Genomic DNA, 18,479 nt, shown 5'->3' with positions numbered 1-18,479 from the left:
AGGGTAGCTATTCACAGTGGCAGAAGGTGGGTAGTGATGTTCCACAAGGATCAGTGCTGGGACCACTGTTGTTCACAATATATATCAACGATTTAGACTTTGGAATCAAAAACACAATTTCTAAATTTGTGGATGACACCAAATTGGGGGGGTGGGGGATAGTTAATACTGAGGAGGACTGCAACAAATTACAGGAGGACATTAATACACTTGCAGAATGGGCATATAATTGGCAAATTAATTTCAACACATAAATGTGAGATTACATTTTGGTAGGAAGAATAGGGAGGTCACTTATTACTTGGAGGGTGAGAGTCTGGGTGAGGTGGAGGAGCAAAGGGATCTCGGAGTACAAATACACAAATCACTAAAAGTAGCGACACAGGTTAACCAGGCCATTTTTAAAAAAAAAGCAAACCAAGCACTAGGGTTTATTTCCAGAGGGATCAAATTGAAAAGTAGTGAAGTTATGCTTAACTTGTATCAAACCTTGTTTAGACCACATTTGGAATACTACATACAATTCTGGTTGCCATATTATAGAAAGGATATAGAGGCGCTGGAGAGGGTGCAGAGAAGATTTACAAGGATGATAGCAGAAATGCGAGGGTATACCTATCGGGAAAGGATGAACAGGCCGGGTCTCTCTCCACTTGAAAAAAGAAGGCTGAGGGATGACCAAATAGAGGTCTTTATAATTATGAAAGGTTTTGATAAGAATAGATACAAAGAGAGTGTTTCCACTTGTGGGGAAGAGCATAACTAGAGTCCATTAATACAAAAAATCAAAGAAGGAATTCAGAAGAAACTTCTTTATCCAGAGAGTGGTGAAAATGTGGAACTCGCTACCGCAGGGAGCAGTTGAGGCAAATAGTATAGATGCATTTAAAGGGAGGTTAGAGAAGGGAGTAGAGGGTTATGCTGATCGATTTTAGATGAGGAAAGACTGGAGGAGACTCGAGTGGAGCATAAATGCCAGCATGGGCTGGTTGGGCCAAATGGCTTGTTTCTGTGCCGTACAACCTATGTAATATATGTTCAATATTGGTATGCATATTTGTGTAGTTTTACAGAGTCAACTTCTGCCAACCTCATTCAGGGTGACCTAAAAGTAAAAACTTTGCAGTGAGTAATGAAGATCTGTCTGCTTTATTGGGATTTTTTTTTTTAAAGAAAAAAAGTAACATATCTTGCAAACCTGGTGATGAATAATTTTAGCCCAGAAATTACTGTTGATGATTATTATGAGTATATAAGTGGTCTACACGTTCATGACATCCTTAGTCTGCTGTTTTAATATAGGCATTAACATGTTGGTTTCAAATGGATTACCACTGCCATTAATATAGCACAAGGACGTAGTACAATTGTGTAAACTGCTTGTCTACTAATGTTGGCAATAGTAATTTCTAGGCTCTTACCTATCTAGTATTTTCATAAAGAACCTTGTATTTTTGTTCTTTGAACAGTATCTCAGCATCATGGAGCTACTTGGGTCTGTTGATATGATGTCACGAAACCTGCCATATAGAAAATATAAACCAAATGTCCCTTGTCACAACAATGCTGAAATATGGTAAACATTTTAATTCATTTTGCTGTTTAGGAATTGAACTTCATTATTTCAAAGAATACAAACAGTTTCTCCTGTAGAAATAAAATTAAAATACATTTTTTGGAGAGGACTTGATTTTTTTTTGTTAATTGAATTGTTCTAGTTGATAGCAGTGACTGAAGTATGCAAGATAGCAATATGATGACAATAGTAGATGAGGGTATTTATCATACCAATTGTTAAGAGGATGCCTCCAATACAATTTTACTTTAGCTGCTAGTTATGATTCATTATATCTTTAGATGATTTGTATATTTAACATTTCTTGTATTAAAGCATTAAATGTTTTACAGGAGAACAAGAAGTAAAATGTACCATTTGAAAATTAGATAGTGCTGTTTAAAAGTAATGATTTTAAATTTGGTCTAACAGCAACTGCACTTCCATGCTTGCATTGAGGATTTACCACATAATAGCCCAAAATTTGCGGTTGGATGCCTCCGACCTGTATATAAAATTTTTTTTTTTTTTAATCTACGAATTTACCTGGTGGCCTGGGAGGTACAGAGATTCGCGCTCCTGGGCCTCTCCCATGTATCCCAGGGGCGCACGCCTTTCACAAGCGCCCTTGGGATCACGTGAGCCGGCTCAACCAATAAAAGGGAATCCCCATGCATACTTATGGGAGCTCCGTACGAACGGAATCCCATAAGTATGAATGGGGATCACTTTAAAAAAAAAAAAAAAAAAATATATGAGCACATGAAATATTAAAAAAAAATTAATTAGATATTTAAAATTAATTAAAATGGCATTTAATTAAATATTTTAAACAGAAATGTAATTTTTTGAAAACAAAATTATGTTTTAACGGGGCTAAAAATAAATGTATGTGTCAGCTGTGGCTCAGTTGGTAGCATGCTCGCCTCTGAGTTAGAAGGTTGTGGGTTTAAGTCCCACTGCAGGGACTTGAGCACATAAAGCTAGGCTGACAGTCCAGTGCAGTGCTGAGGGAGTGCTGCACTGTCGGAGGTGCTGTCTTTCAGATGAGACGTATTAAACCAAGGCCCCGTCTGCTCTCTCGGGTGGACGTAAAAGATCCCATGGCACTTTTTCGAAGAAGAGCAGGGGAGTTAGCCCCAGTGTCCTGGCCAATATGTATCCCTCAACCAACATAACAAAAAACAGATTATCTGGTCATTATCACATTGCTGTTAGTGGGACCTTGCTGTGTGCAAATTGGCTGCCGCGTTTTCCACATTACAACAGTGACTCCACTTCAAAAAGTACTTCATTGGCTGCAAAGCGCTTTGAGACATCTGGTGGTCGTGAAAGGCGCTATATAATTGCAAGTCTTTCTTTTTACCTTATTGGACAGAGCTTTTTAAAGTATAAATGAGTGCTAAAATTTTATTTTTCTATTTTTTAAAACTCTTCTGCTGGTAAAAGCAGGTCTTACGCCTGCTTTTACCAGGCATAAGAATATCACAGGCATTCAGCAGGTGGAAGTTGGGCAAATAGCGTAACTCTCTGCTTGCCGAGGCCCTTTTCCTGGGGATGTGGATGATCTGTCGAGAATTCTTGACAGATTGCAAGTTCCGGGTTTTCGTGCATGTGCTTTGCATGCCTAAGCCTGGAACTTGTGTGGTCCTTACGGACGCGAACACACCTCATACGCACCCGTGCGGGTCGCAAATTACGGCCCATTATATGTAGACTGTGATGTTACTGATTCCTTAAATGTGTTGGCTCTGGAGCAAAAATATTTTAGGGTAGATTTTACATATTCAGTCTAGTGCAGTGCTTTGTGAGCATATATTGGACATTTGGGTGTGGTGGTTAGCTTGCCCTGCAGGATTTTTTTGTCTTTTAAAGTTCTGCGCTGGACACATGCATTTGTAAAATATATCCTTTTTAACATATGACTAGTCTGTAATGCTTTTACTTCGGTATATTTAAACCCACCACTTATTAAACCTTTTTTAGTGCTAGTATGACAAATGTCTGCTAAATTACCAAATAGTAAGTTTCACGTAATTATGATGCTGTGATTTACTAAGGTCCCATAAAAAATCTAGCTGGAGTAAATGCTCTATTTCAGTGCTTGACATATCATTAATGGTGCTAAAATTATATATTTTGTACAAATTCTAAGGGGTCGATTTTCATTGACCCGAGGAGTCCCGAATTCGGGGGTCCCGACACCACCCCGCCTCCATGTAAGTTTCAAAGGAGGCAGGTACCCGCCCCGCACTGGGACCCGCCTACCCGAGGCGGGAAGGGATTAGTGCCAATTAACTGCCTGTTAACAGGCAGTTTTTAGCCTAATTCCTATTTTAAAGCTTGAAGTGTGGGATTCCCGACGGTTCTAAACCACGCCAAGTTAGAGGAGTCGGGCCGTCGGGTTTAAGGACTTGGAGGGGTCGAGATGTCGGTGTTCAGGTGAGTGATGGGTGCATGAATGCAAAGGTAAGTGTGTAAAGAAGTTTAAATTACCTGTACTTACCTTTTCAGCCTTCCTTCCTCTAGGTTTCGGGAGTCCATCATCTAACCGGCACAGAAAGCAGAATGGCTGCGATCTGTCAAAAGCGACAGCCTGCAGCTTTCAGTGCCGGTGAGATTTCTAACTGAGTCTGTGTAGAAGGACTCAGGTTAGAAGTAAGACTGACAGTGTTTGACAGCTTCAAACAGCTGTGAAACACTGATATTTCATCTGTCAAAACATCTTGACGGATGAAATTTCAGTCTGTGACATCACCTGTTGCCGGGTGTCCCTTAATTGGCCTGCTGAACCCGCTGGGCAGGCTCAACAAGGTCAATCAAGTTAAAATCGCGTGGATTGGCCGCATCTCGATGGAGGCGGGACTACAACCCCGGTTGTAGTCCCACCTCCTTCCCGACTTCTGAATGAAAATCACCCCCTAAGTGTTTTCTACTTTTTTTTTTTAAATTACTGCTGCTTTTGATACAGCTAAGTAAAAGCATTACAGACAAGCAAGATGTTGGAAGGATAGATTTTACAAATGCGTATTTCCAGCACAGAGCTTTGATGGACAAAAAAATCCTGCAGTGCGAGCTGACCACCATGCCTAAATGCCCAATATATAATCCTGGCTTGCAAAGCACTGCACTAGAGTGTGAATATGTAAAATCTACCCTTAAATATGTTAGCTTTGGAGCAAAAGTATTTAAGGAATCAATAGCATCAATGCACTGAGTTGAATTTTGCAATGCTGTTGAGTTTCTATACAATGCATGCCTTAACATGCTGCTTTATAGCATAACATTTGGGAGATAACAGGGTTGATTTTCTGGCAGCCGTCGGGCGGCTTTCCAGGCAGCCAGGGGCCGAAAATAGGCGAAAAAGCAGGTCGGGACCCCCCCCCACCTGATTCCCCGCCCCATCCGACTTTCGGACCGCCGTTTCTACGCGACCCGCCTCAGTCCCGGCCGGCGCTGGCGGGACTGGTCGTCGGAGCAATAATGAGCAATTATCCCCTTGTTGAGGTAGATTTTCCGGGGCCGATGCGACTTTGGGGCTTTCCCCACATCAAACACTCCTGCGGGGAACCCCGCTGATGAGAGCTGGCGTGAAAACAGTTGGCTTGCTTGCTGTCAGCTGCAGGTCAATGAGGGCTGAAGAGATTTAAAGAGGCAACATTTGCAGGCTGCAGGACCTTGTTGGTGAAGGCTTGGGGGAACTTTTTGAAGGCTTAGGAATAGCTGTAGAAAGTTGAAGCCTCACACACTTCTCCAGTGTGAGCTCCTGGGAAGCCCCTCTCACCACCCTAACTCAGCGCCCCCTCAACGGAGGCATCTGCCAGAAGCATGGGAGGCCTTTGGTACCTTCCCTTCCTGGCATTAGAGGATCTCCAACAGCAGAGGCGGCAGCAGCAGAACCAGGAACAGCAGGATGAGCACCAGGCTGCTGCTCACTCAGAAGCTGCACAGGCCAGAAGGGGCCAGCGCTTGGAAGTGGCTTGAGAGCACCTTGCTGCGCTTTAGGGGGCCAGTGGGACCCGTTTCTGCACTGGCAGTCCTACTCAGAAGGACTTCCATGAAGATCTGGTTTCTCTGTTCAACAGATGGCCAACGCTCCTCAAGAGATGTCATTCTCTTATGAGCACTCACCATGTTTTCCGTGCCCTAGCGAGTTATCTCCTGCATGGAGGTTGCCAACCTTTCCATGGTGATGCGTTCATGCGCCAATGACTCCACAAAGGCTATGGACTCCTCCATTCACTCCACACTCGCAGCGACCCTGGAGACAAAACCTGCCAGAGACTCCTGCATCTGTGAATGGAGATCCATCACCTCTTCTCTTGCGGATGGACCCAGAGGCAGAGGGTCGACACGCAGCGCAGCTAAGCTGAGCTGGCAGAGTCCTGCGCCCTCCGACGAGGACTCTCCACTGCTGTCCCTGTCTCCAGAATCTGCTGAGGCTCACTTGTGAGCTGTGAAACACCAGGTGACAACACTACTCTATGTCCCGAAGGTCCCCCCGAGGCGTGAGTGTCTGCGCTGGTGCTGGGTGCGCTTACTTCTGCTGACGCTGCGCCCTCAGAGGTTGGAGCTTCCTCTGAGGAGTCTGACTGCACAGCCTCTTCCTCCTCCACAATGAGGATGGGGGCTCTGGATGGTACTGTGGGGGAGTAAAGGAAGGAGTTAGAGATGTAATGCCAAGGTTCTTCTGGTGACTCCCAGCGAGTTGGCATCTTCTGACACCTGCATCCATGCAGCATTGGTCTCAGTGGGAGGCCTCTTCCTCCCTGGCCTAGGGAAGAGGACCTCCCTGTGGGCCCTTACCCCATCCAATAATGCCTGCAGTGAAGCCTCGTCGAATTTGGAGGCAGCTCGGGGTCTGGCACTGGCCACAGCTGCTGCAGGCTCCTCTGCCATCCTGTATGGTTTGTTTGGAAGCCTTCAGAGGATGCAGTGCTTGCTATGGACCTTGAAAGCACCACGAATGATGACATCATACTGTGGGGATTTCTGACTCGAATTGGACAATTAGCAAGGCTTCCCACATGCTGGGAATTAATTGGCCACTTGAGGGAAAATTGCGTGGAGCTGGCTGACACTTTTTTTGTGTGTCAGAAACCCCACATTCGGGGAAACCCGACCATTTCCCAAACAAGCCGAAAATCGGGGCCAACATCTATACTTACAGATCTTAGTCTAGAATTTAGCATTATGTAGCAGTTCATTTGAACTCTTGGTTTTATCAAATATTTAAATGCTATTCTTTGTTTAAGTATAGAAGAGTTAAAACTTTCCTGTAAAAATTTAGACTTGTATTTTTTTTTTAAGTGGACCCTGTTTTGCTTTTGTCTTAATCAGGTGGACATATGCTATAAATAGCATATTGCAAGAGAATATAAAGCCTGCACTTGCTGCATGGTCATGGAAGCACATTCAAAAGCACAGGCAGAAAATAAAGAACTACAGGAAACTCTATAAATCAAGGATTACAACCAAGAAACCAGATGAAGAACTTGTCAAGACACTTGAGGTTGGGGGACAGTTTATATTAAATAAATGTTTAACCATTTTAAAGCTAATTCAAAAAAATTATTATTTTACCATTAACATGGAATTAAATATGCCATGATATCTGAAACTGTGACAAATTGATCAACATAACACACTTGTTTTTGAATTTTTTTTGAATTTGTGAAAACTGGGACTGAAAATTTGAGGCCCTAGCACCATAGTGTAAATGCTAGGATATACCTGCCTATAACTGCAGTGACTCTACCATAATTTTTGTGGTTGGAGTGACATTATTTACTTCAAATAAAATGGGTGCCTTGACAGCCAACGTCAGCAGGCTGTTTGACTGTGGTGGCATTACATTCCAGCCCAGTCCTGTTTTCAACCAACGTCCCGACAGACATGCACTTCTAGCAGGGACGTAGGATACTGAACAGGAGCAGGACACTGCCCAATTCGCTCCACTCTAATCCAAGATTGTATATAGAATCATAGAATGATATAGCACAGAAGGAGACCATTTGGCCCATCGTGCCTGTGCTGGCTTTTCAAAAGTGCTATCTAATTTTTTTATTCGTTCATGGGAAGTGGGCATGCTAGCAAGACCAGCATTTATTGCCCATCCCTAATTGCTCTCGAGCAGGTGGTGGTGAGCCCCCTTCTTCTACCGCTGCAGTCAGTGAGGTGAAGGTACTCCCACAGTGCTGTTAGGGAGGGAGTTCCAGGATTTTGACCCAGCGACGATGAAGGAACGGCAATATATTTCCAAGTCAGTGTGACGTGGAGGGAAACCTGCAGGTAATGGTGTTCCCATGTGTCTCCTGCCCTGGTCCTTCTGGGTGGTAGAGGTCACGGATTTGCAAGATGCTGTTGAAAAAGCCTTGGTGAGTTGCTGCAGTCAATCGTAGATGGTGCACACTGTAGCCACGGTGCGCTGGAAGTGGAGGGAGTGAATATTTAAGCTAGTGGCTGGTGTCCAATCAGGTGGGCTACTTTGTCCTGGATGGTATCGAGTTTTTTGAGTGTTGTTGGAGCTGAATTCATCCAGGCAAGTGGAGAGCATTCCATCACACTCCTGACTTGTGCCTTGTAGATGGTGGAAAGGTTTTGAGGATTGAGGAGGTGCGACACTCGTCGCAGAATACCCAAGACTCTGACCTGTTCTTGTAGCCACAGCATTTATGTGGTTGATCCAGTTAAGTTCCTCATCAATGTTGACTCCCCAGGATGTTGATGGGGGATTCAGCAATAATAATGCCGTTGAATGTCAAGGGGTGGCGGTTAGACTCTCTCTTGTTGGAGATGGTCATTGCCTGGCACTTGCGTGGCGTGAATGTTACTTGCCACTTTTCAGTCCAAGCCTGAATGTAGTCCAGGTCTTGCTGCATGCGGGCACGGACTGCTTCATTATCTGAGGATTTGCGAATGGAACTGAACACAGTGCAATCATCAACGAACCTCCCTCCTACTGACGTTATGATGGAGGGAAGGTCATTGATGAAGCAGCTGAAGATGGTTGGGCCAAGGACACTGCCTTGAGGAGCTCCTGCAGCAATGTCCTGGGGCTGAGATGATTGGCATCCAACAATGACGAGCATCTTCCTTTGTGCTAGGGATGACTACAGCCAGTGGAGAGTTTTCACCCCCGATTACCATTTACTAGAGCTTCTTGATGCCACACTTCCCTCCATCATAACGTCAGTAGGAGGGATGTTCGCTGATGATTGCACTGTGATCAGTTTCACACTTGGTTAAATGCTGCCTTGATGTCAAGGGCAGTCATTCTCGCCTCACCACTGGAATTCAGCTCCTTTGTCCATGTTTGGACCAAGGCTGTAGTAATGTCTGGAGCCAAGTGGTCCTGGCGGAACCCAAACTGAGCATCAGTGAGCAGGTTATTGGTGAATAAGTTCAGCTTGATAGCACTGTCGACGACACCTTCTATCACTTTGTTGCTGATTGAGAGTAGACTGATGGGGCAGTAATTGGCCGGGTTGGATTTGTCCTGCTTTTTGTGGACAGGACATACCTGGGCAGTTTTCCACATTGTCAGGTAGATGCCAGTGTTGTAGCCGTACTGGAACAGCTTGGCTAGAGGCGCGGCTAATTCTGGAGCACAAATCTTCAGCGCGACAGCTGGGATGTTGTCGGGGCCCTTAGCCTTTCTGTATCCAGTGCCCTCAGCCATTTTATGATGTCACATGGAGTGAATCGAATTGTCTGAAGACTGGCTTCTGTGATGGTGGGTACCTCAGGAAGAGGCTAAGATGGATCATCCACTCGACACTTCTGGCTGAAGATGGTTGCAACTGCTTCAGCCTTGTATTTTGCACTTGCGTGCTGGGCTTTGCCATCATTGAGGATGGGGCTATTCATGGAGCCTCCTCCTCCCATTAGTTTAATTGTTCACCACCATTCACGACTAGATGTGGCAGGACTGCAGAGTTTTGATCTGATCTGTTGGTTGTGGGATTGCTTAGCTCTGTCTGTAGCAGGCTGCTTCTACTGTTTTGTATGCATGTAGTCCTGTATTGTAGCTTCACCAGTTTGGCACCTCATTTTTAGGTATGCCTGGTGCTGTTCCTGGCATTCTCTTCTACGCTCCTCGTTGAATTTGGGTTGGTCCCCTGGCTTGATGATAATGGTAGAGTGAGGGATATGCTGGGCCATGAGGTTACAGATTGTGGTGGTATACAATTCTGCTGCTGATGGCCCACACCACCTCATGAATGCCCAGTTTTGGGCTGCTCGATCTGTCCTGAATCTATCGCATTTAGCACAGCAGTAGCGCCGTACAACACGATGGCCAGTGTCCTCATTGTGACGACAGGACTTCATCTCCACAAGGACTGTGCTGTGGTCATTTCTACCAATAATGTCCTGGACAGATGCATCTGCAACAAGTAGATTGGTGGGGACAAGATCAAGTAGGCTTTTCCCTCGTGTTGGTTCTCTTGCCTCCTGCTGCAGGCCCAGTGTGGCAGCTATGTCCTTCAGGACGCAGCCAGCTCGGTCAGTAGTGGTGCTATCCAGCCACTCTTGGTGATGGACATTGTACTCTGGGTAGGGGACTTCATTCTGTGCCCTTGCTACCCTAAGTGCTTCTTCCAAGTGGTGTTCAACATGGAGGAGTACTGATTGATCAGCTGAGGGAGGGCATTGGGTGGTAATCAGCAGATCCTTGCCCATGTTTGACCTGATGCCATGAGACTTCATGTAGTCCGGAGTCAATGTTGAGGACTCCCAGGACCACTCCCTCCCGACTGTATACCTCTGTGCTGGCACCTCTGGTGGGTCTGTCCTGCTGGTGGGATGGGATATACCCAGGGATGGGGATGGAGGAGTCTGGGACGTTGGCTGAAAGTTACGATTCTGTGAGTATGACTATGTCAGGCTGTTACTTGACTAGGCTGTGGGACAGCTCTCCCAATTTTGGCACAAGTCCCCAGATGTTTGTGAGGACTTTGCAAGGTCGAGTGGGCTGGATATCCCTTTGTCGTGTCTGGTGCCTAGGTCGATGCTGGGTAGTCCCTCCGGTTTTATTCTTTGTTGTACCAAACCGCTAAAAAGTATATTGAGTGGCTTGCTAGTCCATTTCAGAGGATAGTTTAGAGTCAACCACATTGCTGTGGGTCTGCAGTCACACAAAGGCCAAACCAGGTAAGGATGGCAGATTTCCTTCCCTAAAGGACATGAGTGAATCAGATGGTAACCGTTATTGGTGCTAGCTTTCTATTCAGTTAATTAAATAAATCTGGAATTTAAATTCCCCAGCTGCTGTGGTGGGATTTGAACTTGCGTCTCATTCATCCAGGCCTCTGGATTATTAGTCCAGTAACATAGGTACTACGCTACCATACTCCTAACTAGTTGCATTCTGCTACCCTTTCCCTATAGCCCTCCAAGTTTTTCCCCTTCCAAGTATTTATCTAATTCTCTTTTCAAAGTTATTATTGCTCAGCTTCTCTCTAAGGCCTTGACATCCTACCCGATGTGGTGCCCAGAATTGACTTACTTTTGTACTCCATGGGGGTGATTTTCCCAGCCCCAAGGAGGCGGGTTTGGAGGCGGTACAGTTGGCAAAATGGCAAAAACTGAGGGCGGGATCGGAACCGGCCTCCAACCCGCCTCTGCACAATTTTGCCGGAGGCGGGTTTGATGGCCGCGATTCGGTCCCGTCTCCATCAGTCGGGAGAGGTAGTTAAGACCCTTAAGTAGTAGTTAAGGGCCTATATATTCCTATTTTGACAGGCCTTTGTTATTTTGCCACATTTTCAGCGTATTGCATGACCCTCCTAAACCACGCCAGCTAATCCTGTCGGGTTGACAAGTGGGTGGACTCCTCCCAGCTGCAGCTCCACCATTAAATGGAGCTTTCATCAGTGAGCAGTTGCAGGTGGCAGAACTTTTGTCCTACAGGTCTTTCAGCACTTTTAGCAGGCCTACCAAAGTCAGAGGTGCTGCAGCTTCTATCTCTCAACTGTGGGACCTCCTTGGAAGACCCTCTCCCCGCTTGGACTGAGCGCTTCCCCAACGGAGGTATCTACCAGCAGCATGGGAACCATTTATTTCCTTTCACCATGGACCTCCGATTCGGATGAGGAGCAGCCACGGCAGCAGCAGAACCAGGCAGCTCAGCAGCAGGAGCCCCAACCTCCTGCTCACCCACCTGATGCTGCACAGGGCAGAAGGCGCCAGCGCATGGAAGCACGTTGTGCAAGGAATGCACACATCCTGGCCAGATTTGCATAGGCTGCCCATTGTGGCACATGTGCTTGGCTCCTTCTTAACACATGATAGATAATGGACATGACTCTCTGACCACCAACCTGACCACGCAAGTGTCGCGGAGCCCGCAATGTGGAGCTGTCTAAGCTGAAATAACAGATGCCATCACGCCAACAGTTTGCCATCACCTAATTTTAATACATTCACACACGGATGGCATCATCAATAAACAGAAACAATCATCCAATCTGCATACAGATCTGGAGGTTATATCCCTTGCCAGCTGGACCCACACAGCCTTGGTTTCTTTGGGAGGCCTCTTCCTCCCAGATGAGGAGAAGAGCACCTCCCTGCTAGCTCTTGCCCCCTCAACCACCATATCCAGCGTCTCATCCGAGAACCTCAGGGAGGCCCGTGCCTTGGAGCTGGTCATTCTTCAAGGAGATAACAGCTTGGAGGTGGTGCAGCATTGACCAAAAACCAGTGGAATGAGCCAAGGCAGCAAGCAGCCCTTAAATGAAGATGGATAAGTGACGTCAGCAGAGGCGAGTTTCAGTCCCAAAAGACGAATTGGCCCAGGGGAACCCACACCTCTGAAATCAACTGGCCAATTAGAGGAAAATCGCAAATTTTTCCCACCTCCAGTGGAGACGGGTTTGGAACCCACCCAAACCGAAACCTGCCTCCATTGGGAAAATCGCCCCCTATGTCTCTGTTTATGAAGCCAAAGATCCCTTATGTTCTTTTAACAGCCTTCTCACCTTGTCCTTCCATCTTCAAAGACTTGTGTACGTACACCCGCAGATCTCTTTGTTCCTGCACCCACTTTAAAATTGTACCATTTAATTTATATTGCCTCTCCTCATTCTTCCTACCAAATGCATTACTTCACATTGTTTTAAATTTCATCTGCCATGTGTCTACCCATTTACATAGAAACATAGAAGATAGTAGCAGGAGTAGGCCATTCGGCCCCTCGAGCCTGCTCCGCCATTCAATGAGATCATGGCTGATCATCCAAATTCAGTACCCTGTCCCTGCCTTCTCCTCATATCCCTTGATCCCTTTAGCCTTAAGAAATATATCCAATTCCTTCTTGAATATATTTAATGAATTGGCCTCCACTGCCTTCTGTGGTAGAGAATTCCACAGGTTCACCACTCTCTAGGTGAAGAAATTCCTCCTCATCTCTGTCCTAAATGGCTTACCCCTTATCCTTAGACTGTGTCCCCTGGTTCTGGACTCCCCGGCCATCGGGAACATCCTTCCTGTGTCCAGTCCTGTTAGAATTTTATAAGTTTCAATGAGATCCCCTCTCATTCTTCTAAACTCCAGCGAGTATAAGCCCAATCGACCCAATCTCTCCTCATATGTCATTCCTGCCATCCCAGGTATCAGTCTGGTGAATCTTCGCTGCACTCCCTCCATGGCAAGAACATTCTTCCTCAGATAAGGCGACCAAAACTGCACACAATACTCAAGATGTGGTCTCACCAAGGCCCTGTACAACTGCAGCAAGACATCCTTGTTCTTGTACTCGAACCCTCTCGCTACGAAGGCCAACATACCATTTGCCTCCTTAACCGCCTGCTGCACCTGCATGCTTACCTTCAGCGACTGGTGCACAAGGACTCCCAGGTCTCGTTGCACTTCCCCTTCTCCCACTCTATTGCCGTTCAGATAATAATCTGCCTTCCTGTTTTTGCCACCGAAGTGGATAACCTCGCATTTATCCACATTATAAACGGGTTGGAATAAACGGGTCGTTTTCCGAGTGGCAGGCAGTGACTAGTGGGGTACTGCAAGGATCGGTCCTAGGACCCCAGCTGTTCACAATATATATTAATGATCTGGATGAGGGAATTGGATGTAATATCTCCAAATTTGCAGATGACACAAAGCTGGGTGGGAGGGTATGCTGTGAGGAGGATGTCATGAAACTCCAGTATGATTTGGACAGGTTAGGTGATTGGGCAGAAACATGGCAAATGCACTATAATGTGGATAAATGTGAGGTTATCCACTTTGGAGGCAAAAACAGGAAGGCAGATTATTATTTGAATGGCAATAGATTGGGTGAAGGGGAAGTGCAAAGAGACCTGGGTGTTCTTGTGCACCAGTCGCTGAAGGTAAGCATGCAGGTGCAGCAGGCGGTTAAGAAGGCAAATGGTATGTTGGCCTTCGTAGCAAGAGGGTTCGAGTACAGGAACAAGGATATCTTGCTGCAGTTGTACAGGGCCTTGGTGAGACCGCACCTTGAGTATTGTGTGCAGTTTTGGTCGCCTTATCTGAGGAAGGACGTTCTTGCCATGGAAGGAGTGCAGTGAAGATTCACCAGGCTGATACCTGGGATGGCAGGAATGACGTATGAGGAGAGATTGTGTCGATTGGGCTTATACTCACTGGAGTTTAGAAGATTGAGAGGGGATCTCATCGAAACCTATAAAATTCTGTCAGGCCTGGACAGAGTAGATGCTGGAAGGATGTTCCCGATGGTCGGGGAGTCCAGAACCAGGGGTCATAGTCTAAGGATAAGGGGTAGGACATTTAGGACTGAAATGAGGAGGAATTTCTTCACCCAAAGAGTGGTGAACATGTGGAATTCTCTGCCACAGAGGGCGGTGGAGGCCAGTTCATTAAATATATTCAAGAAAGAGTTGGATATATTTCTTAAGGCTAAAGGGATCAAGGGATATGGGGAGAAGGCAGGGACAGGGTACTGAATTTGAATGATCAGCCATGATCTCATTGAATGGCGGAGCAGGCTCGAAGGGCCGAATGGCCTACTCCTGCTCCTATCTTCTATGTTTCTATGTTACTGCATCTGCCATGCTTCTGCCCAATCACCCAAACTGTTCAAATCCTACGGGAGTTTCTCGGCATCCTCCTCACAGCACACCCAGCTTTGTGTCGTCTGCAAACTTGGAGATATTACATCTAGTTCCCTCGTCTAGATGATTTATATATATATATTGTGAATAGCTGGGGTCCTAGGACCGATCCCTGCGGTACCCCACTAGTCACTGCCTGCCACTCAGAAAAAGAGCCGTTTATTCCAACTCTTTGCTTCCTGTCTGCCAACCAGTTCTTTATCCAAGTCAGTACCTTGCCCCCAATCCCATGTGCCTTAACTTTACATGCTAATCTCTGGCATCCAGGTCTGGAATCCCAGGTGGACTCCAAATCTGCCATTCAGCAGACTAGGCTGGAGAATATGTAAACTCCCAGCCTGGGAGTCTATACCTCCTTCTACATCGTTGTCCCTGTTTTGAGTGGGCAGGGGGGCTACTTCTAGCAAGCGTCTGTGGAAACTGCCAGTCAAGGCCAGGACCCAGCTATCTAGTTCTTGGCCTAATTTGCAGCTCTTATGACAGAATCCCACTGGAGTGATAGTGAGTGTGTGCTGCAAGGGTTGTGGATTTTGGGTAATTAATATTTGTCTCTTGTTCTGAAATATTGAGGAAACAAACCATAAGAAGTCTGAAGAATGTTGTGAGTTTCGTTCTCAATGGCCTAAATGTTAATATCCTGAATTACATTCATTGGTATTTTACTTTTCAGGAACTTGAAAAGGAGCTTGATTTGTTCAATATTACACTCGCAAGACAACAGGCAGAAGTGGAGGTATTTGGGAAGGAGGGTTTTGAAATGCAAACTAATCTTGGTACCAAAGACTAATTCTTTTCTAATGCTGCTTATCAGGTTTTTTTTGTTTTTACTTTATAGATCAAACCAAAATGTTTACTTTATTGTATTAAACCGATTTAGATAATATAAATATATGGTACACTAACAAAATAAATCTGTAATTATTTGACTAGGTTTATTTTTAAATACTTTGTTAAATCAGCTGCACAGTTTATTAGCAACACAATTATAAAACATAAAATTCAGTGCTTCTGGTAAAGAAAGTAAAGACACTGTTATTCAATGTTGTGGTAGGCTATGAAAGCAGGGCATAAGATTTACAGACCTGGTGCAAAAGTTGAAGAAGATAACTCTGGAGGATGGTTTAGTTGGGCTTGGAGCTGGGCAGGAGCAAAAGAAGAAAAACCACGAGAATCAAAATCCGGTACAAGAAAATGTTTTATTATTCTTGATCAAATCAGATATTTAATATTAAATGTGATTATAAACTTAGATATTGGTGTTGGCAAATGTTCGAAGAATTATATGAAGTTCTTGTTTGCTATATCAAGACACATTTTGGCCTATTACCTGTATAACTCTGAGCCAGGAAGCGAGCGTGGTGAGGAGAGTGAATTTGCCGAGGAGAGTGAATTTGCCGACGAGATACCCGGCAGTAAGGTATTCCCAAATTCGGTAGGACCTGTTTTGAATTATCTCATCAGATTTCCCACCTGCCAGCCAGCAGGTGTGGGCTGAATCGCGGGGGATGGGAGGGAGTAAGGAAAGTACCATCTCGCACGCCACGTATAAATACAGCCTCAATCTGAAAATCATCCTTGATCCTTTCCCCCTATTGTCTGTAGCACTTCTTTGTCCACAAACAAAGCTGCTTGTTACTCATTCTCAAATAGCTTTCGCTGCAATGTTTTTGATTGCAAGTAAACCAGTTTGCATTACTGGTGTTTTTTTTGCTTCCAGTGTAATTCATGTTAATCTTTTCCATTTCACTACAAATGGGGCTCAATCTGAGGTGGCAGAAAATGATTCCTTGCAGCTTAAATCTCAAGCATGATCGTTCCCTTCTCCAAACTCTTCTGATCTACATGCTCAACTCTTCTGGCGCCCTCCTGCCACTTCAACCGTTTCCTGTTCTTTATCTAGTCCCTCTGCACGTCCAACCCTCACCAGGACGGCCTGCGGGCCCTCCGGTTCTTCCTTGAATGGAGACTCAACTCGTCCCCATTCACCACCACACTCCTCCGCCTGGCTGAACGTATTCTTGTATTGAATAACTTCTCCTTTCTTTTCCGCTCACTTCTTCCAAATATAAGGTGTCACTGTGAAAGAAAGAAAGACTTGCAATTATATAGAGCCTTTCAGGACATCCCAAAGCACTTTACAGCCAATGAAGTACTTTTGAAGTGTTGTCACTGCTATAATGTAGGCAGTGCAGCAGCCATTTGCGCCAGCAATGTGATAATGACCAGATAATCTGTTTTAGTGATTTTGATTGAAGGCTAAATATTGGCTAGGACACCGGGGATAATTCCCCTGCTCTTCTTTGAAGTAGTGCCATGGGATCTTTTATGTCCACCTGAGGAAGCAGGTGGGGCCTTGGTTTAATGTCTCATCCGAAAGCTGGCACCTCCGACAGTGCAGCACTCCCTCAGTACTGCACTGGAGTTTCAGCCTAGATTTTTGTGCTCGCGTCTCTAGAGTGGGACTTGAACCCACTGATGCTGACTCAGAGGGAGTGTGCTACCAACTGAGTCACAGCTGACACAATGGAAACCCATTTGGATCCTAGCTATAACAAAATACTGGGGATGCTGGAAATCTGAAATAACAACAGAAAACACTGGAAACACTTAGCAGGCCAGGCAGCGTCTGTGGAGAGAGAAACAGAGTTAACATTTATGCTCCGTGGGAGAAGGCCCGTCACTGGATTTGTGCATGCCGAGGGGAGAGATGGAATCAGAGGGGGAGAGAAGGTCAGGAGCTGTGGTGGTGGGGGTGGGGGAAGCAGAGAAGGTCAGGAACTGGGGGGGTGGGGAGAAGGTTCAGGAACTGGGGGGGTGGGGAGGTCAGGAACTGGGGGGGTGGGGAGAAGGTTCAGGAACTGGGAAGCAGGGAGAAAGTCAGGAATTGGAGTTGGGGGAAGAGAGAAGGTCAGGAACTGGGGGGTGGGAAGAGAGAGTAGGTCAGGAACTGGTAGGGGGAGAGAAGTTCAGGAGCTTTGGGGGGAGCGGAGAAGGTCAGTAACTGGGGGGTGGGGGAGAGAGAAGGTCGGACTGGGCAGGTGGGGAGCTGGTCAGGAACGGGGTGGGGGGGAGAAGGTCAGGAACTTGGGGGGGTGAGAAGAGAGGTGGTCAGGAACTGGGGGGTGAAGAGAAGGTCAGGAACTGGGGGTGTGGGAAGAAAGTCAGGAACTGGGGGGGCGGGAAGAAAGTCAGGAACTTGGGGTGGTGGGGGAGAGAGGTGGTCAGGAACTAAGGTGGGAAGAGAAGGTCAGGAACTGCAGGGGAGAGATGGTCAGGAACTCGGCGGGGGGAGAGACGGTTAGAAACTGGGGGTGGGGAAGAGAAGGTCAGGAACTGGGGGCGGTGGGAGAGAAGGTCAGGAACTTGGGCGAGGTGGGGGTGGGCGAGGAGGTCAGGAACTTGGGCGAGGTGGGGGTGGGCGAGGAGGTCAGGAACTTGGGCGAGGTGGGGGAGGAGGTCAGGAACTTGGGCGAGGTGGGGGTGGGGGAGGAGGTCAGGAACTTGGGCGAGGTGGGGGTGGGGGAGGAGGTCAGGAACTTGGGCGAGGTGGGGGAGGAGGTCAGGAACTTGGGCGAGGTGGGGGAGGAGGTCAGGAACTTGGGCGAGGTGGGGGTGGGGGAGGAGGTCAGGAACTTGGGCGAGGTGGGGGAGGAGGTCAGGAACTTGGGCGAGGTGGGGGTGGGGGAGGAGGTCAGGAACTTGGGCGAGGTGGGGGAGGAGGTCAGGAACTTGGGCGAGGTGGGGGTGGGGGAGGAGGTCAGGAACTTGGGCGAGGTGGGGGAGGAGGTCAGGAACTTGGGCAGGGGGTGGGG

At 46.7% G+C, this 18,479-nt stretch overlaps 1 protein-coding gene across 6 annotated transcripts in view; it reads left to right on the top strand.

The window, feature by feature from the left end:
• vps13a (vacuolar protein sorting 13 homolog A) overlaps nucleotides 1-18,479 on the top strand; it is a 631,135-nt gene that overhangs the window by 152,165 nt on the left and 460,491 nt on the right. For all 6 annotated transcript variants that reach the window (XM_085985825.1, XM_085985842.1, XM_085985834.1 and 3 more), the window contains exons 12-15: nucleotides 1,470-1,576; nucleotides 6,896-7,067; nucleotides 15,338-15,400; nucleotides 15,719-15,848. In XM_085985825.1, the coding sequence (XP_085841951.1) occupies nucleotides 1,470-1,576; nucleotides 6,896-7,067; nucleotides 15,338-15,400; nucleotides 15,719-15,848 (472 nt within the window). The remainder of the gene's footprint in view (nucleotides 1-1,469; nucleotides 1,577-6,895; nucleotides 7,068-15,337; nucleotides 15,401-15,718; nucleotides 15,849-18,479) is intronic.

This window comes from Somniosus microcephalus, chromosome 1 (genome assembly GCF_052327205.1).
Source record: "Somniosus microcephalus isolate GS21.2 chromosome 1, FLI_Smic_1.0, whole genome shotgun sequence".
NCBI lineage: Eukaryota > Metazoa > Chordata > Chondrichthyes > Squaliformes > Somniosidae > Somniosus > Somniosus microcephalus.
Note: the sequence above shows the minus strand (reverse complement) of the source record. Positions and strands in the feature narration are given on the sequence as shown.